The following is a 21,081-nucleotide window of genomic DNA, read 5'->3' as shown; positions in this document are numbered from 1 at the left end:
CCTTGCGTGTCTTCTCATTGTTTCAAGTGTGTCCCACTGTAGGTCTTGCAGCATTTCCGTCACGCTCGTTGTTCGATCGTAATTTCCAGTGACAAAGCGGGCTGCTTTCCGCTGTACCCTTTCTAGAGCGGCTTTATCTTTCTGATAATGTGGGTCCCATGCGCTACAGGCATACTGGAGTTTTGACCTCACAAGTGTCATATACACGGTTTCTTTCACTGACTTTGGACAATTCCACAGGTTTCGCTTGATAAGTCCCAAGACTTTATTTGCCCTAGATGTGATTGTTTCAATGTGTGGTGACCACCTCATTTTGTTATCGAGGACTACCCCCAGATAAGGGTGAGATTCCACTTCTTCTAGGATTTGTCCACAGAATACGTATTCCCGCTTTGGTGGATCTCTCTTGGTTGTAAAACACATGATCTTGCACTTTGAAGGATTAAATTCCATCTTCCACTTTTGTTGCCAATCTTCTAATCTATACAAGTCCTCTTGGAGATCGGCTGTGTCTTCATCACAACAAATTGTCCCATATAACAATGCATCATCAGCAAAAAGTCTAACAGTAGAGTTAAGACTATCAGGTAAATCATTTATATACATTAAGAACAGTAGCGGTCCTAAGACTGTTCCTTGGGGAACACCAGATGTCGTAACTACAGGGGCAGATGATGCCCCCTCAATTACCACTGATTGGGTACGCTGTGTTAGAAACGATTCAAACCAGTTATGTAGTGGGCCACGAATTCCGTAATAATCAAGTTTCTTCAAGAGTCGGCGATGGGGAACTTTGTCGAATGCTTTTGAAAAATCAAGGATTGCGGCGTGAATTGTTTTGTTAGACTGGATAGCACTTGCTATATCATGAATGGTACATATGAGCTGTGTTTCTGTTGATCGTTTCGCTCTAAAGCCATGTTGACAATCAGTGAGCACTCCATATCGCGAAAGATGCTTCATAACATGGCTGTGTACAATATGCTCAAGTACCTTTGATGCGATGCAGGTATGTGACACGGGCCTATAATTTGAAGGATCCGATTTCTTTCCTTTCTTGTGAATAGCGCATACGTTGGCGTGTTTCCATTGGATAGGCACAGTTCCGGTATCAATACAATCTTGATATATATCAGTAAGAACCTTTGATATTTCATGGGCATTCTCCTTTAAAAACCAGGGCGGAATTCCATCCGGGCCATACGCTTTATCTACCTTCAACTCGCTAAGTTTCTTTTCAACTCCACAGGTTGTGATGTTTATTGTTCCAATAGTCGGAATAGGGTTTTCACCAGGGTCTGGGATATTCTCTGATTCTTCGTTGTTGAAAACACTGGAGAACTGACTATTTAGCACTTCGGCCTTAGCTCTCGGTTCGGGAAACACTTCATTTCCAACGTTGAGGTCTTGGGTATCTGTACCCTCTTTTCCTAGTTTTTTGATGTGTGACCAAAAAGCCTTCGGGTTTTGTTTTATAGAATCACCGAGAAAGTCAGAAAGATAATTGTTCCTGGACTCATTCAAGTTCTTGTGTAATTGTTTCCTGACTAGTTTAAATTTATTCCAATCGGATTGCCTTCCAGATTTCTTCGCCCTGTTGTATAGCCTTTGCTTTTTCCTTGTCTGTCTTCTCAAGCTACGGTTAAACCACGGTAGGTTATGGCGTGAGGTAGTGAACTTGTGTGGTATACAGGAGTCCATAATTCCAGTGAGCCTTTGTTGAAATATATTCCACTTTGCGTCTACGGATTCGTTCTTCATCTCTTCAAAGTCATTCGCAAAGTCTTGTAATTCTTTCTTTATACGGGTGGTATCTGCCCTTTTCCTCATATAAATCTTGCGTCTCACTGGCTTTTTCTTTCTACATGCCAAGTTCACTTCAAAAAGAACCATATCGTGATCGCTTATTCCCGGGATTTGATGTGCAGTCTGTCTCTCCTTGTAAATTTTAAGTTTGGAGTATCTACATTATGACATATAACACTCGTTTTGTATTTCAAACGAAAAATGTAACATAAGAGCACCAGCTGACAATAAAATTTATCTCCAAGCAAGCGAGACTCACTCTACTTAGAGCGTTCTTGTTTTTCTTTGAGTGTTGGCACACGCGCTCAGCGGAGCACCACGGGTAAGAAAATTTGGTAACCTGTGCATCCGAGAAATTTTGATAGTCACGTGACCGTACGTCCGCCCGACGCCCGTCCGTCCGCACCACAGGCACACCAATATAAAATAACTCAATCATCAGGTATGATAACCCAAATGCACCTCGAGGTTTTATTTGCAAGGAAATCGCATGGCCACCCGGACTTTTAGTGAGAAAAAAGACAACAACAAATTCGTGTCTTTTTCGACGTTATTTTCGATGTTTACACTCCCGTGGATAACAGAGAAAGAGCTAGAGTGAATGATTGAAAACAAAGGAGAAAAATTTCGTTGGAAGAAAAACATGAAAATTTCATCTCGGAGGAGAGAAAATGAGAAATGCTAGCGGCCAGCAAAGTGAGAATGAGCGGCAGTGAAAAAAAAAAGTGAACATGAACATAGGAAACAAAATCTGTGGTAAATACATACGACAATTCTTCCGTAAAAATAATGAGTAACTAGGAAGTTTGACGTTTTAGTCGTACAAAACGGCATTGTGGTCGTGCAAAACAACGGCAAAGAAACAATAACAATACCAGATATGCATCGAAACAGAATCTTTACGTAAAAAAAGTGCGGACTAATACGGGGAAACAAACAATCGGATATGCTGCATGTACCGTCTGGGACAAAATTCCCTTAACTGTTAAAGAACTAAACACATACCAATTCCAAAAACATTTGAAACCTTATTTGCTGTCAGAACAACATAGTTAACATAACTTAAGCATATACTCTTTCTTTCTTAATACATTGTATTTTAAAACTGCTTCTTTGGAAATAAATTCTATCTCAATTCTCTAAAACTTTAAATTCTGGAGAACTGGTTAGAAAATCTTAGGATTATTTCAGCTCCAGGCCTTATTAAGTACAAATAAATATATATATTTTTTTCTCTTTTTACTGTATGTGATTAAGTACAAGGCGAATAAAGGTATTGTTGTTGTTGTTTGTTGTTGTATTAACCAGAGCTTCGCTTTTAGCCCTGGTCAAATCTATATATTACCGTCTTTGGCTATGCGCCAGCTCAAAATTTCACAATGTCATATCAGTCTATATCAATATGTAAAAGGTTGTAAAAGGTTTCACACCGGTGTGAAGCTAAGTCTGTCTCTTCTTGCAATTTTTACGTTTTGAGTATTTACATTATGACATATAATACTCGTTTTGTATTCCAAACAAAAAAGTAGCACAACAGCAACAGCGCCTCTGACAACGAAACCTATCTCCAAGCAAGCGAGACGCAAAGCTACTAAGAGCGTTCTTGTTCTGAATCCTAGGATTTGGCTAATCAAAATCTAGTGTTTATAAAAGAAAGAAGTGGTAAAAAGCTTCCCTTGTCCCTGTACGGTGTCTTCCCAGGCCTTCGCCTTCAATGCATTTCGGTGACGTATCCAAGACGAACTCGCTCAGACCACGTGACCCGAAACGCATTGTCCGCGAAAAATATGAGGTCTAGGGACTATAGGAAGGCAGAAAGCTAAAAACGTCGCCAACGACGACGACGACGACTAGCGACGAATGGCCCTGCTAGATCATCGATCCTACTAGGGATACGAAGTTTGTGGTGGTTTTATACAGACGAAGTTTTCGGCTTATTCACTGGATGAAACTGAGCAAGGAGACTGAAGTTGATATCCTGCACGAAACTGATTTTCCTTTCTGCTGAGATAAAAAATGCTTTCATCTTCAAGTCTATTGTCAATGACTTTCATAACTAGAAATTCACTTAGATGTAACTAACAAGCCAAACTATAATATTGGTAAATATTATTTTCTTCATTTTTAATGCAATTCAGTTTATATATAAAATATTTCTCTAACGATGAATTGTGGTGTATATTCAGGATATTAAATAGTGTATATTTAATTATTACATTTTGTTCCATCTCTCTTTAAAATAGTGTTTTATGTTCTGGACTTAGGCCGTGTTGTTTAGGAACCCCGGTAGCCCTCTTGCCCCCACCCGGCCGCTTCTCACTTCAGTACATGCTCAATATGTAGGATTAGGGGCTGAGTATAGATAGTTTCATTCGCACGCAAATATTGTTTAACATGTGTTAGAGACACCAAACAAGCAGATTTCCACGTTGTCTTAAGACTTGTTCATGAGTGTACGATCATTGGGAGCTGTCATTACAAACGTACCTACGGCGAAGCTTGTATTTTAGGCTTAATAAAGTTTACAGCTGTAGATCGTGGACTGCCTGTGCCGTTTAACATATTTCAAAAATTCAAGAGCCACACTTCCAGTATAAATTGTGTTTAGGTAGCCACACAACGTGTGACAAGCCGAGTAAAGGCTTGCACAGAAAGTACATGTCTAGACGAAACCATCCACTATATTCCATCCAAAAATTAGCTTATGAGGAGAATTTACGTTATAAGAGAAAAGTGGTCTTTTTTTCCACTTGGAATTTTTATCTCCCTGTAGGCTTCAAACCTCTGCCTGTCGTCAATCTCTTCATTTGCGATGTTTGCATTTGTTGATCCACTTGAAAAGTCGATGACAACGACACTTGGACCTCTGCAGTTTTTGCTGGTCAGCAACTACTCTAAGAGCTGTATGGACAACATCTTTTACATTTTCTCCTGTTGTGGCGCTGTTCTCGACGTACGAAGTGCCAAGAGACTTAGCTAGCTCCCAGGCCTCTTCCTCGGTCACTGTGCCAGACTCGTTAGATTTGCTGGTTTGGCAATGAAGAATAAAGGGAATAAATAAAAACGTCAATTTTCTCTCTCGTGAACAACACTATTTAATAGGGTTCCTGGGTTTCTGCTCTCTCTACTGAAATGGCTGTCCCTGCCCGGGTCATATGGCTGTGTGTATGCGTAAGGTCCAGGCCGGAGGTGATGGCGGTGCGTGCGTGCACAGGGCGCAGAGGTGCTATTTGTGATGGTAAATAAAGCGAAAATTTTACTGCCGAACGAAGGAGTCGCCTTTGTTTACTGTAGAATCTGTTATGAACTTGACGTTCCAAATATTTATGTGATCGTGTTACTAACCTGGTAAAATATTATCTGATGCTCGGTGAAACCGCTGAAGGTAAGGGACGGACTATTAAAAAAGTTGTGGGGGTGGTGGGGAATTTTTGAGCCGCAGGAATGTTTTTTCGTTATCAAATTCCTTGTATGAATTTTTTTTAGGCCGTAGCATGAATATTTTTCAGGGTTAATTGGCGTGCATGAATTTTTTTTCACTTAATTTTCCCTTGCGCGAATAATTTTTTTGTACTTCGCTTCCCCCTCCCCCCCCCCCCATAACGTTTCTAATGGTCCGTCCCTAATGACTACGGGCGAATAACAATATTTTACCAGGTTAGTAACACGATCGCATGACTATTTGGAAGATCAAGTTCATAATAGATTCTACAGTAAACACAGGCGACTCGTTCGTTCGGCAGTAAAAATTTCGCTTTATTTTCCATCACAAACGTAACAGCTCCTCTGCGCCCTGTGCTTCCCGCATTCAGGGAAACATAGTTGGGGGGTCGGGGGTGGTGGGGGTCGGGAGAGAAGGAGGTATCTTTGGCTTTTTAATTTATTCTGTCCAAGATTGCAGTACCTTTCGTAAAAAATAAGAGACTCCTAATATCAAGTGTATATAGCTGAATGATTTAAGAGACCCCGTGCATAAACCCATGATAAACCTAACTTCCGTTCTCAAAAGGGAACGTGCTGCATCGGGCTCAATTTGTTAAAATGCGATTACAGAAAATAATGGATTACATGGATTACGGACACTCACAAAGCTATCCAAAAATCTGCTATATATGTATACGAAGTCTATATGCTCTTGAAAACTGTAGACAGCCTTTTTAACTAACCTTTGATCCCTGAGATCCATCTTGTTGCCAATCAACAGCGAAGGGGTATCTGGCATATATTGGCGAATTTCAGTAGTCCATGAATCTTTGATGTTCTCAAATGATGTGCGATTTGAAATATCGAAACATAGCATAAATACGCTGGTTCCAGGGTATACGAGAGGCCGAAGACGGTCTTCCAAATCGCCGTTTATGTCCCAGAAATTAACGTGATATCTCGTTCCGTCTAATGCTATGTTGTCTGAGAAGTCACAGACCACCGAACTGTCTGCTTCCATCAACTGACCATTGGTGAAATTAAGTAGAAAGGAGGTTTTTCCAACCGATGAATCTCCAAGGAAAACTAATTTTACTGGCTCAAGATCGTTCTCCATGTTTTATCTTCGTTTGCTTCTACTGTGTAATGCTTGAAATTGAATGCGAAATTGAGAAATAGGAAACGGAAGTAACACTCACATTTTGACGTAACAGTGTTACGTCACTTGCCATGTTTGATCGCCCTGCGTGACTCGACAAACGATCATAGGTTTTTAGACCTTCTGGGGTTTGAGTGGGAAAGAAGAAATATTACCTTTCTTGCGTCATTCTTTGGTGTTACAGCAAACATCTATCCTGGAATCATCAAGTCTGCGAGCAAGGTTTGATTAATCTCTTCAGATTCTTTACAGCTTTGAACCAGGAAGCTTTCTTAGACGACCTGAAAAGTGTCCTTAATTCTAGAGCTGGTCGTTCATTTTCCCGTACGACCAAGCGGACCCCTTACTTGCAACATGTCAAAGTGATTACGCGGGTAGTTTTTTTAAACTCTTCCATAGTTAATGGAGGTGACTGGTTATGAAGCCCGGCAAACATCAAAGGAGCAAACAAAGATGCCAAGATTTATGTTAGAAGGTCCACGACCCTGCACAATCTTTTGTTTTGCGTTCATACGTTATGCATGAATTACGTAACCAGCACGTTTCTATTGGTTAGTTCCTCAGTACGGAGTAAACAACTATTGTGTTTTGTGCAGGGTCAAGGCGAAAAAAGAGAACAAAAACATACAACAAAGAACTTTGTCGGGTTTCATGACTCTTCCTATCAGCTTCCAACATGTTCCAGTAGTTTGATGTCATGGACCAGGAATAACCTTTGGTTTGCTTTGGTTTACAAATCCTAGATTGGACCTGATTGTATCTGCCCCCTTTCCCCTCCTCCCTGGGGGGGGGGGGTAGGGGGTATGTAAGGAATTTTTGGTTGGGGATGTGCACTGGGACCCCAGAACCCTTAGTCTATACCAGACCCAGCCCAGCTGAATTTGGCTCTCCTATACTAGACACTAAACTTAACTCCCAAAACCGTTTCCTTTCCGAGAGTCGTTATAATTTTCCAGAAACTACTGAGGTCAACACTTTCTTTGCTATTAAACTGAAGCGCAGGTAAATTAAATTTGCCATTGCATTGTTTCTTTTTAGTGTCAATTCCTGGTTTCCCTAGATAAAAACTTCAACCAGTTGATCAGTTTCCTGGAAAATGATACCCTATTCTGGACCAAAAGTATCTGTTTTCTGTATCCTTCCCCAGACTAAACTGCTCGAAAATCATACCCTTCACAGCAGCACATCAACCTATATAGTTAATTAATGGCAGTAACCAACCCCCCCCCCCCCACCTCCTGTGATCAACCGTGTGGGGGAGAGGTGGGGTACATATGTCCCTAGCCTAAATTGCAAAAACTGTCATTTGGTGTATTACGGTGGAGGCCAATAATGTCCCTGCCATTACTATTACAGGTTCATCCCATCTTTGTGTCTTTTGTCACCACTTCAGCTGTCTTGTGTTGCTGTTTCAAGGCTATGTTGCTTGTCAAAATTTTAACCTAACAGGGTCTCATCCATCCTCTGAAACCCAGGGGCAGTCAGTCGGGCTGGGAGGTGCGACAAAAGTTTTCAAGCACAGGCGGAAGAGCCCCTCAGGGTACCGATTCTCACCAGAACACTTCCAAACAGTCAAGCGAATGCTGGCTCCTGGTTAGGTCCCCAAAATGCTTTGTATTATTGTGCCCAATTGGCGAACAGCATCTCCTGAGTTTTTTCCTTGAGTTCATACACGATGGCTATTGTCTCACCATACTTGTCCGGTTTGTTCACCAAGGTTGTGCATGCAACCGACTGACTGCCCCTTTGTCTCGGAGGATGAGTCTCATCACTTGCTTGACTGATTGTAAGTCTTCATTTCCAGATCATGGCCAAACACTGGACCCCTTTGGAGTGTTTATCTGACATGATAAATCAGGAAACTGCTAATAAAGGTATTCCCACAGGTGTTCCTGTTTAATGTATTTATTTTTCAGTATCGGATGCTATATAAGCCTCTCCTTAAATACATGTATCAACATATCAAAGTTCCAGTTTGATCTGGGAAGACAAAGAGCCACTTAGTGGATGTGCTATTTCTATATCTTTCTCTAAACTGTTATTTGTTTATTGATTAAATAGATTTTATTTTTTCGTATATTTTGTAAATAACTACAGACGTTCTTTCAATCTTATAGCAGTACATAATAACAATCCTCTGTAAAATTAAGTCAAAACTCGTCTTTGTACCTTTAGTATTTATTGTATCACTTTTCGTGGACATTTATTTCATTGTAATGTTAGCTACCTATGTTTTCATGTGAAGTCTTAGACTTTTAATCCCAACATGAAACCGCAAATGTTTTGGTTGTGATTTTGTTATCTTCATGACAGTGGGTCTTACAACAGTCATTTTTGCTTTTTCTTTTTGTACCAACACAGTTGAACTTCCATTTTAATGTAGCGCATACTTTTTTTTAGTTCTGCACCTCCCAAAAGAGGCTCGCTTAATCATTTTAAAGTTGAAAAAATATAACTTTTATTTGAAACAAACTTATTTGCAAATATGCAATAACATAGTTTTCTTGTAAAATACATGTTGTATAAATCCCTGTAGCTGAAATGCAGAGAATGTTCAATCAAGCTTCTTAGGAACAGCTAATAGGATGAAGATCTGAATATTCACAATGAATTTTGTGTACTTTTTTATCACCTCATCAGATGAAAAACTAAGACTGGCCCTTGTGGTTGTAAACATGCCTCTTGGTGGAATGGCTGACAAGTTTTTTCACCTTTGGAATACTGGTAAGACTAGTGCTTCTCAACTTATTAAACTGTTTTTAACCTGATCCCTGATGGGTGTGCACATCATAGGTGTGGTCTAGGACTCTTGGGGTTTCACCTTAGATTCTCTACCACTACCTATGACTTAACAATTAATGAATGAGGCTGAGTATCTTATGAAGAATTATGGAGATCGAGGAGGGTGTTACTCGGCCGAGGTGGATAACACCCTGCGAGATCTCCATAATTCTTCATATGATACGAAAGCCAAATTCAATAATTGTTTTATTATTCATTCAAAATAATTCCTAGTTTAAAAACATGGCTAAAACATGCTTACCTCCATCTATGTTAAGTTCATCTTCAATAGTGCACATTTAGAGTTGTTCAGCTCCTCAAATCTTCTCCAAATAGCAGATATCGCCCATCGAGTTGTCTTCTTGCTGTTCTTGCCATGTTTTTAGCTATTATTTTGCCTAGTTCTCACTCTTGAAATGAGTGAAATGTCCGCCATTTTGTTTTCACAAACAAAACAACCCAGGTCTTCTCGGTTAACAGTGGATTAACCTGCAAGAAAGCTGCACTTTTGACGTCATTGGTTCATTTAACGCAAAGTTCTTCCAAATTTGGTAATCGGTAGCTGGTTATGGTGAATTATGCATGTGCTTTTAGCCAACAGAATCGGGGAAATATTTTGAATGAATAATAATAGAACTTAACTGCTGTGATGCTGGTTCCCGCCACTGCCGCTACACCACTGCCTCTATATACTTATACTGTTGTTGCAGTGCTACTAAGTACTACACTTCATCTTCTCGAAATGTTGAGCTCACTTGCACATGCATGATGAGTTTTCTCCATTTGTCCCTCTGTTCCTTAACCCTTTAAGCCCTAAGAGTGATCAGCATGAAATTTCTCCTCATAATATCAATGCTTTAGAAAACATGGTGGTTGTGAGAATTGAGCACATGATCAGGGAAGATGAGTCTATTTGATATTTCACCAAATTCTCCCCAATACCTCTATTGAATTGTATAGGGACAGTAAATGAGAATCTCAGTTTTGATATTAGGGTTTAAAGGGTTAATTAAGGGTGAATAAACATCTCTCGGTAACCAGTGTCAAATTCTAACTGTATATGTAAATGTGTGCTGGGCAATCCATGGTTGTATTCCATCAGGGATGGACAAACATCCCTCCCCTCCTAGACTGCGAGCAGTCTCTCTTTTTCTTCAGATTTAGTGAGAGCAATGCACGCGCGCGGGAGCAGCGAAGCCGCAAGACGCGCGAAACGAGGGCGGCAGCCTCTCCCGTCTCGCGCCATCAGTCACGCGTGTGGCCATTTGCGTGTCTCGCGTTTTGCTTGACGAACTACAGAAAAAAGAGAGACTGCTCGTAGTCTACTCCCCTCCAAACCCCTCAAATTCTCTTCTTGCATCACTACTGGTTCAAAATTTATCCTTTCATGCAGCTAAGCACAGTTCAAAATAAGGTTTTGAGCCTGTGAGATGAAGTAAAGTTTTCCAGCTTAGAACCTTGGACTCTTTTGCAGTTGAGAAAAATGTTATTTTCTCCTGTCAGCCAATTTCAGAGAAATGGGAGCTTCTTCACCCATTTATTTTATTTTATTAACTTTGCCAGGACTAAAATAAATAATACAAACAACTGTACAAAATTTGAATTGAAGTGATTAACATTCAGTGATAAAAAGTAAGAAGAATATTAATAGTACTTTATGTTAAAATTTGTAGTATATAAATATGCACTGGTTCATGTGTGGTGGTGGTGGGGGGACCATGACAACAAGTGCCAATTTCTGTGGACCCATTTTCATACCTTTAGGCATCTGTTTTAGGCCAAGAGGCCTTCTAAAAACCATCATTTTGATAGCTCAATGACAAATACCTACCCTAGCTACCTGCACACCATAATGTCTCGCACTTTTGCAGCTAGTGTAAGGGCCTGTACAGATGGAGCTGCCAATCAAGTGTTTAGTACAGCTGGTGAGCAACGTGAAAGGTGCGAGGTTACTTTTATGTGCTGCAGCACTTTAACCCTTAAGTCCCAAGAGTATGTGATCAACAACAGTTTTTCTCTTAACATTATCACTATGTAATCAAGAGGAAAGGTTATGAGAATTTTTAAAATGATCACCGAAGAGAAAATGTTTTTAAGAGGGTCATGTAGCAGCTGCTCAGAAGAGAAGTCACCAATGGTGCATTTCCCTGACCCCAAACAATGCTAAAACAATTGGAAGAAATAGAATGACATGCCACTGTTTACTGCCCCCAATAATAGGAGAGACCTTACAAGCAGCTCCTACACTGCTCTTTCAAGATTGGGCCTAAAAGGGTTCATTAATTATTCAACTCTTTTCAAGGGATGTGCACTTTAGAAAGTCATAAAAAATGTTCATTTTATTACTATTCAATTGACTCTACTCTCCCCTTATGGAAGTTATGTCAAAATCACGTTTGAGTGTTAATCTGATGACCTTATAAGTGGTACAGAGATCGTAGTTTCATACAGGTTGCTTGGTCATCAAAATAATTTTTAGCTATCTTTACAATCAGGGCGTTACCAATCGATGAAACCGATGATCGGAAAATCAATCGATCAATCGATGACAATCGATGCCAATTAATCGATTGATATCGATAATCGATGAACAATCGATGCTCGGGTTTTATGTGATTATCGATTTCATCGATTATCAATTCTTATCGATTATCAATGCCAATCGATCAGTTAATTGTCCTCGATTGGTTTTCATTTTTTATGCGTTTTATTTTCAGTCAAGATTTCCAAAAACACGGTCTCTTTATGCATTTTAATGATGAAAACTGCGATAAAACTTTAATTTTTTTCACAACGGTGATTGATACATCATGGAGAACATGGGCATACGATTTTATGACAATATCAATTTTCAATTAGGCAACAAATTGATGAATTGTGATGAAACTGTGATCAAAGAAGATTAATGGTCGTCGCTTTAAAATTGAATACCATCCAATGTAATGCTGGCGTCATATTAAAAACATTAAAAATCATCTTAAAACACTAACATTAGTTATGATTTGCCTTTGAAACTATATATTGAACTGTAACATAAAAATGGCAGTTTAAACGCCTTGAAAAAGAAGGTCCCCAGAAGGGTCTGGTGGCTAGAAGGCTCGCGCATTAGTTGCACTAGCGACAGGCAGCACAAAACGTGTCTATAGGATACTGGTCACCACAAAAGGAACGTACATTTACTTGCGCAAACATAGAACAAGTCAATAGCATCATCAATAACGCAATGAACGAGGAAAAGAAACAAATTATTTCTGTGAAAACCAGAGTTGCCTGAATTAAAATCAGTGTATAAATAACGTAAACGTAAAGGGAGTTTGCCATGTACGCCCTGAGCAAGTCAATTATGAACAGTACAAGCAATAACAGGTGGATCAATCTTTCTTTCTTTTCATCAAAATAATAGAGAATTTGTGTTTTTCGTACAACACGTTGGACACGACGAAACGACGAAGAAGTAGACGTAGAGTTGACACTCGCTTTTGCAGTGAAAGAGTCAGCAGAATCTGAATCCGAACTGTGGCCTATAGTTCTTTCTTGACCTGTGGTAACTGTGTTTCAGACAGAGGCTGTACATGTTGTGTTGTTGGCTTTTTCCCTCGCAGCTCTAACTTTCTCGATTAGGACTCCTTTTTTCCAGCTTTTACTATACGGCTCACCCATTTCGTCCAAAATCTCTCGCAACAACCGAATAGACAGATCTTCCGGATTTCCTTTTTTCGTTTTTTCATTTTCTTCCTTTTGTTGTGACTCCTTTTGTTTGTGCACCTTTGTTGTGACAAACAAGTAATAAAGTGATTGCTGAAGCCTATCCACGTTGTTTCTGGTTTATTTTATTACAGTTCAGTATAATTACATCACCCACCACTCAGAGCTGACTCGTCCCCAGGCGTCTCTCCATCGCCAGACTAAGAGACGGCAGGGAAAGATGTCAGCATTCTCGCAGTTCGTCTAGATATCTTTAAACACATAACACTACACTTAATTATACTCAGAAATTTTACACGGATAAATCAGATAATAATAATTTCATCTTGCACGGCGTGTGGACAATTCCTAAAAATTCATATTAACCAGATATCAACAGTATAAAAGACAGCGAAAGGAACAGCTAAGCGAAAAGGTGTGTTGTTGACTTGCGTTTCTTCAAAACACTGCTTCAAAGCGTGTTTCTGTTGTTGATTTTTTGAAACCATGCAACAGCATACAAACAGTCCGGTGAACGAATTCAAATGTCAAACATTTGTGCGTACTGCGAGTGCGTATACGTACAGGCTGGAACGTGTGGGATACCGAGATTTTTTCAACGCCAATCGATGACAATCGATGAGTTGCGACCACTTTTGTGTGATTATCGATTGGTCATCGATTGGCATCGGCCAATCGATGCCAATTAACTAACAAGGCATCGATTGTCATCGATTGATTTTCCAATCATCGGCTTCATCGATTGGTAACGCCCAGTTACAATCAATCATTTATGCCTAAAGGCCTAAAGAGCGCTTGTAAAACCACAAACCTTAATTAATCCCCCTCGATGCTAGAAACAGTGTACTATTGAATGGTTGTCTTTTATGTTATATAGGTACCTTCCAGACTATATCAATGGAGACTTTGACTCAATAACAGCGGATGTATCAAACTTCTACAAGGAAAAAGTAGGGTATAAAATCGTAAGAGAGGGGGTTCTAACAGTCACTCCACCAAAGCTGCTGGTAGTAAATTGGGCTACAGCCACATCAAAGACACGAAATAAATCTTACTACCAACATTAAAGAAGCCTGAAAAAAAAAAAACAGTCGACATTTCGCGATGCAACCCATTGGTCTCCGGGGAAACAGTGGTGGTGTCGCTTAATGTCGGCTGTTTTCCTAGGCTGGCATCAAAGAAAAGTTTGGTCTTACAACAAGGACAGGGGCGGATCTAAGGGGAGGGTGCAGGGGGTGCGCACCCCCCCCCCCCCCCGAGATGACCTGCGGTTTTCTAATACAACTGGTACTCTGCAAAAAAAAAAAAACTATGTGGTTTATTGGTGTTGAAGTAGAGCAAGAGACGAGTGCACCCCCTCCTAAAAAAAATCCTGGATCCGCCCCTGAAGGAGCCGTCGTTTCCCTATCTTCTGAAAACGTTGTGTTCATCATAAAAAGGAAACTTTCTCTCATTACTGCGTCGAGGAGGGTGTTTGCCAAGGCGGATAACACCCTCCGAGATCTTCATAATTCTTCATATGATACGATAGCCGCATTCAATAACTGTTTTATTGTTCATTCAAAATAATTTCTATTTTAAAAACATAGCTAAAACATGCTTACCTCCATCGATGTTAAGTTCATCTTTGATAGTGCACGTTTAGGGTTGTTCAGCTCCGCAAATATTCTCCAAGTAGCAGATGTCGCCCTTTGAGTTGTCTTTTTGCTGTTCTTGCCATGTTTTTAGCTATTACTTCGCCTAGTTCTTACTCTTGAAACGAGTGAAGTATCCCCCATTTTTGTTTTCACAACCAAAACAACTCAACCTCGTCGCCAGGTCTTCTCGGTTAACGGTTCATTAACCTGCAACGAAGCTGCAATTTTGACGTCATCGGTTGATTAATTTCAAAATTCTTCCAAATTTGGTCATCAGTAGCTGGTTACGGTGTATTATGCGTGTACTTTTAGCCAATCAGAATCGGGGAAATATTTTGAACGAATAATAATGCTCCTTATTGGCTGAAGCAAATTTCCCTGGTGGCACGACCAATCAGAAGCACTACCCAGATCTGGGTAGTGACACGTCATCATTATGAAATTTCTGCCCTAGTTCCTCAGACGTCATTTCGCGGGAAAACCAGTGGTGGAGCCGCAAAATATCGGCTGTTGTCTCCATAAATCTTTCTTGTCATTTTTCCAGGGTGTAGAAATGATTGTTACCCCGGATCAGGATGAAACCGATCTCACCAAATGCCTGAGACTTTTGTTGATGAATAAAGAACACGATAACCAGGTTTGTAAGGTAGAAAAAGTAAAACAACTACAGTCAAGCCTCTAGTTGTGGCCACTTACCTTTCTCCATAAGGTGGCTGTTAGAAGTTCCACAGAACTTAGTATTGAAGACCGACTTCCTGGTGACTCACAATTTACCTTCCACTCCCCTTCGAGATGTTGTTCACTCGCGTCTATGATTTGGTTTATACAAAAAGGGCAGGAAGTTCCCTTCTGGGTTATACGTACCGACCAACTACATATGGAAAACCGTGAAAGGCAGGCTTCCTCAACGGAGTCTACCACCCCTGCAGTGTTGTATCATCTTTTAATTGTACAAGGAAAGACGAACGAGGTAAAGCCACGGTCGTCGGTCTGAATCTGAACGACGATAACCATTAAGGTCTTAGTCGTTGGATCTGCCGGAGATTAAAACCCGTCACTTCTCTCTAGGTACATTGACGTTAAACTATTGTTTTATAAATAGCCAATTGTTTCGCCTGTTACCAGTTGGGATTCTTAACCACGTTAACGTCTGTATACACTTTTACATTTTACATTATGAATTATTTCAGTGTTAAGTCATCATCCCTGAAATACCACTTGAAGAAAGAGGATAACTAAGCATATTTTTATATTCATTGTAAACGCAATGTTAATATGACTTTGTTTTATGTTTTCAGTTTGACCAGGTTGTTATTATAAACGCCTTTGGAAAGCGGCTTGACCAGACCATTGCGAACATCGAGAGTCTGTTCCACATGACAAAGATCACAGATAAGCCCATTTATTTGATGTCCGAGGAATCAATAGCTTGTCTTCTGTTACCGGTATGGGTATTTATTTGTAATTGTTATGTTGAAGGATTAGAAACGGATAGTATAAGGGGTGATTTACTGACCGATGAAAGCATGTTGTCGCTGGAGAGTGAACAAGACATTATGAAAGACAGTGGGACCTCTTCGTGTGTGACAAATCACGCCATGGTCGGGTGGTCGCAACAAAAAGTGGTATTCCAAGAAAAGTACTGCTTAAAACGAGCCTTTCTTTTGGGTCATTTTGTTCTCAAATTCCCGGAAAGCAAACCTTTACGACAAGGTCGACCAACCATTATAAAGAAATCGTACCCGAGTACTCCCTCTGCAGAATACGGTGCTCACAAGAGAGATACAGATTGAGGTTTACATCAGTCTGGGACTGGGCTTAATTTTACGTGTACAGTTTATCAAACTGTCGGTCGAGAAACGACGCGTTTCAAAACTGATAGCCGTCAGTTAAGCACCGTGCAAACGGACGCAGCATTGTTAGCCAAAAACTCCCAACATTGTTGGATGTTTCACGTTGCGTCCGTTTGCACTGTTTGAAACTGGTCAAACGTTTAGCTACGTGCAAACGGATGCAACAACTCCCAACATTGTTGGCACAACAATGTTGGGAGTTGTTGCATCCTTTTGCACCAATGTTTACACCTAGCTGTTAGACCTGTAGTATTTGACAAGTACGCGCACTACTTCCTCGCTGCATTCTCCTTAGATGTACCTTTGTGGCCTAAAATAGCATGTTTTAGCCCTGTTTACCGTAAGAACGTTTTAAAATGGGGCGAGATTCCCTTATTGACAAGTCTTCAGCTTTTCTTTAACAAAACGCGCGAATTTCCTCAGGTATCTGAGGTCTTAGTAACAGGTTCGGTGTGTTGCGCGCGCATGGCTTATGATGATTCGATTTCTTTTAGGGAAAACACGTGATTCATGTGAATACTGGTTTAGAAGGAGACTGGTGTGGACTGTTACCCATAGGTGCTAAATGCACACACATCACTACGACTGGCCTCAAGTGGAATCTAAGTAGGTTATGATTCTCAGGTTGTGTACACACTAGAGACCTTAGGATCGAGGTTTGGTCATTTTATTGCAAACGACAAACTGCGGTTTGCGGTTAACGGTTTCACGTTACCCGTCTGCCCATATTTGGGATGCGTGGGTGGTAGCTCGCGGCTGCTGCCATGTTTGTATTCATTCATTCACTTACTTCTATTTTAAGTGAGAAATTGTGTTCAAAATTACGCTTTTTGGAAACAGAATTCGATAATCAATTAGCAAAAGAGTTGTGAAAAGTAGTATTTCTTCTCAAACGTGGGATTGTGATCTTTTAGGGTGCAAAAATCTTTGCGGTAAATCACTTACCTCTGGAACGTGGTCCAGCCGTACAAACGTGAACCTCAAACCGTAAACCTGACGGCAAGGCCCTGGTCACGTGACTTCTTGACGTTCGCGGTTCGCGGGTAATTCCGGAAAATCACAGTCGATAGTTCTTGCGCCAGTATAAAGACCATACCGGATAGGGCGTCTGTTCACACATGAGAACGGTGATGTCGGCGCGATTTCTGTAACGGAGCGAAGCTGTGCCGCGCCGATCTCGGAAGTGAGGCGTCACATACCGGATACTTTCTGTGCTACACTTTGGTGCGGTGTCAACAGGTATTCGGACTGTACCGGAAGTGAATAATTAGGAGCGAGGACTGGAATCCACTGAGACGGAAGGAAATATTCAGGAGTGAGGACTGGGATTTAGTTCACCAAACCCTCCCGGCTAACCGCCCCAGTTCTGTTCCAGTTATCTGCTGTTACTGTTCACACTATATCGGAGAGCTTTTCGTGTCGGCACTAAAAGCTATCCGGTACGATGTGAACGCAGCCTCAAACAGGATTGTACGTAAATGCTATTGGGATTAAAATACCATCATTTAAAAATATATTTCGGGGTAAATCGTTCTACAGAAAAATGAATAAAGAGAAATACCATCGTAATCTTATCTTCGTCATCCTTTTCCAACTCGTTGTGGCGTCTTCATGGAGAACTGCGTCCGATTTTCTTTTTGCTGGCTGAGCTTCACCTGCAAGCAAGAAGGGGTATGATATCATGGGATCATTATACGTTCTAGCAAACTGCCCACCTACCCCTTCCCTAAGCCACATTTTGCCCTAAGTGAGAGGTAAGTGTTAATGTTGGCTTAGTGGAGGGGTAGGTGGGCAGCTATTCCCAGAAACGTATAAAATGATCCAAGAAGATGATGGCATAAAAATGATGGTAATTGTGATGATGATGATGACGATGATAGCGGTGATAATTACAATCAACATCAACCTCTTGGCTTTGTCATCTAGGTCCAATTATCCTGGTTATCATCATCATCATTCCGACTATAATGAAGAGATTACAGAGAAGAAAATTCAAATTGCCACCTTTAATTGTGAACTTGCTTAAGTCTGTCATTAGTGACGCAAGAATTAGAATCTTGCGTCAAAAGAAGGTGTAAGCGGAATAAAGGACGAATTTGAATCCTTGTACGCAGGCCCTTGCACTTATACTAGCATCGCTGTTGAAAACCAAACTTAGAAGAGCTTACTCAGGTGCCAGCCTTTTTGCCCCTTGTTTTCTTCGTGTTGAAGGGTGATGGATTTGTATTTCCATAACCATATAAGTGTTACCCTGTGTAATTTTGGCGGGAAAACGTGATATCCGTTGTCATTCCACTACGAGTTTTAGTGTGAATGTCTTAGTGACGGAAACAGGTTATCAAATTTTAGAAGTTTTATGATTTTGCGATGTGCTACATCTTAATCGTATTTATGTTATGTAATGGTTTGTTCATTTGTTTTTCTAGCTGATGGACAGTTGGAGTTTGGAAGCTTAGTCAGCACTTCTAACACGTACGAAGGAAGTGACCCCGTAACAATAGAAATTGATACTGCAGTTGTGTGGACAATGGGAGTGAAATAAGATGCACCTTCTACTGCTTTTTCTTATGTTGAAATTTTGTAACATAATGTAATATGTTGTTAGGTAATTTTTGTACACGTAGAAAATTATCGCATCCGCCAAAATCAGGATGTGGTATAAAAATGGTACTTTGATATTTGAAGCACAATTTCCAAAATCAGGATACAGCTTATAAATGGTATTTTGATATTTGAAGCAGTTACAATACAAGTTCCAAAATCAGAATACAGCATAAAAATGGTGTTTTGAAATTTGAAGCAATAACAATACAATTTTCATACAAAAATGGTATTTTGATATTTGAAGCAACTACAATACAATACCCCAAATCACATTGCGTTATAAAAATGGTATTTTGCTATTTGAAGCAAAGACAATACGATTTCCAAAATCAGGATGCAGTATGAAAATGGTATTTTTCTATTTGAAACAGTTACAGTACAATTTCCAAAATCGGATGCAGCATCAAAATGGTATTTTTCTATTTAAAACAATTATTTAACAGCACAATTTTACGTCGCTTTTTATTTTAACCTTAAATGTCTTACAAAATCTCCGTTTTTCACCATAATAAATGTATCATTTTGGATAGAAAAGCTTTGTCGTTTATCTTGACCAGTCAGTCTTCAAAGTTTCTAATCAAATCAGTCATTAAACCATTGTAATTCTTCAGATCTTTCTTGTCACAGGAGTAAGATTCTGATATTCATGAGGACCAGAGGAAGACGAACTCTTAATATATATAGGGGCAGCCAGGGGGGGGGGGGGGGGGGGGGGGCTACACTTTCTTCGCTAAGAAATAATCGTAGTGCTCCAATGATGGTCAGAGGTACAGCTGTAGTGTCTTTTTGTTTTGATTTCAAAATGCCGTAACGAACAGTCTAGAATTGCGTGTCCTCATCGAAAGCCACTGTTTTTTTTATTAAAAAAAAAAAAACGAAACCTTTTTGTCAGAAATATAATGCACAATTAATAGCCATTTATCAAAATAGATTTTAGGCGGAAGACAAAACATATCAAATAGAAATCGAACATGGGAAGACCACATGCTTTATCATACATTTATACGTGCCTCTAAAATAAATTCCCGACTCCCAGAGATCAATTATTGAAGCAGGCAATGCGGCTCTAATTTTTGAGTCTGTTAAGAAAATCCCCACAGGTGTGACCATTCAAATTCTTACTTAGCTTAACAAATGACTGTGGTTCAGGTTAATTGAAAACACTTAATCGATGTTGGGAGAGAGTACAAGGCCATGCACGCAAAGCCCCTGCCTGACGCTCGAAGTACTAGAAAAACATTTCAATTCCATGTGATGACCCCATTTAAGGGAATTCGGATTCTGGAATCAGGGAATTTTTAGCCTGTGGAACACGGAATCTTGGGGTTTAGAATCCGGTATAAGGCTCAAGGAATCCGGAATCCCGCTAAATATCGATTGGAATCCGGAATCCAAATTCCACTGACAGAGATCCGGAATCCAGGATCCAATTAAGGAAGAAATTCAAGAGTGTGGCCCATTCAAATGAAAATACCTCTAGCAGGTTTTGTTTAAACGTCTTGAAATTAATGATGTGAACAGGTAGTATTTATTTCAAGGCAAATTTGACATTAAGTTTTGTGGGCTTATCAAAAGATAGGTTTTGCCGTTCAAACTTTGAACAAACGTTTTCGTTGAACGAAAGCTACTTTGTATCATTTTATATCACTTGCCTCATCCACGAGCTTGGCCTACGAGCAAGCTCTCGGGAGTCGCGAGAAGTCACGCGAGAGCGGACACGAGTTCGAGGGGCTTCGCCGCCTTCTCACGCGTTCTCTCGCGGCTTTAAGCTACCTTTTACATTCTTGGGGGAAGCAAGTACCTGTGAGCAATGAACTTGAATAAATTTACGCATGGGTTTAGAGTTTTTTCTTGTTTGCAAGCGAATTCCTCGAAATATCGACAACGAGAATTAAACGAAACACTAAACCTTTGGTTGGGAGTCACCAAATTCAGACAACTGAGAACGAAAGTTAATTTCATTACCATTAGGGCAAACAATTATCTTTCCAATAAGCTTACGCGCGTTGGTTTATTCACCAGTTTGGAGAAACCAAAAATTGCAAAGTAGTCTATCTATATTAGGGCCTTCAAAAATCAATTGAACATTATAGCACAGGCAAAGTCCTTTATT

General features: G+C 40.2%; 2 protein-coding genes across 2 annotated transcripts; one reads left to right on the top strand and one right to left on the bottom strand.

Annotated features, from left to right (window-relative positions):
• Positions 1-4,109: 4,109 nt before the first annotated feature.
• Positions 4,110-6,387, bottom strand: LOC140930350 (ras-related C3 botulinum toxin substrate 1-like). The gene is made up of 2 exons (XM_073380032.1): positions 5,973-6,387; positions 4,110-4,832 (listed from the first exon to the last, which is right to left on the bottom strand). The coding sequence occupies exons 1-2, from the start codon at positions 6,344-6,346 to the stop codon at positions 4,610-4,612; spliced, it is 597 nt and encodes a 198-aa protein (XP_073236133.1). The 5' UTR covers positions 6,347-6,387; the 3' UTR covers positions 4,110-4,609.
• Positions 6,388-6,488: 101 nt separating this feature from the next.
• Positions 6,489-19,488, top strand: LOC140929329 (thiamine pyrophosphokinase 1-like). Its single transcript, XM_073379130.1, has 9 exons — positions 6,489-6,610; positions 8,193-8,262; positions 9,029-9,112; positions 11,041-11,110; positions 13,752-13,824; positions 15,056-15,148; positions 15,810-15,956; positions 16,859-16,970; positions 18,791-19,488. Exons 2-9 carry the CDS (start codon positions 8,196-8,198, stop codon positions 18,904-18,906), a joined length of 762 nt encoding a protein of 253 aa, XP_073235231.1. The 5' UTR covers positions 6,489-6,610; positions 8,193-8,195; the 3' UTR covers positions 18,907-19,488.
• Positions 19,489-21,081: the final 1,593 nt, after the last annotated feature.

Source organism: Porites lutea, chromosome 3 (assembly GCF_958299795.1).
Source record: "Porites lutea chromosome 3, jaPorLute2.1, whole genome shotgun sequence".
In the NCBI taxonomy this organism is placed as follows: Eukaryota; Metazoa; Cnidaria; class Anthozoa; order Scleractinia; family Poritidae; genus Porites; species Porites lutea.
The sequence above is the reverse complement of the archived record's forward strand: the minus strand, read 5'-3'. Positions and strand labels throughout refer to the sequence as shown.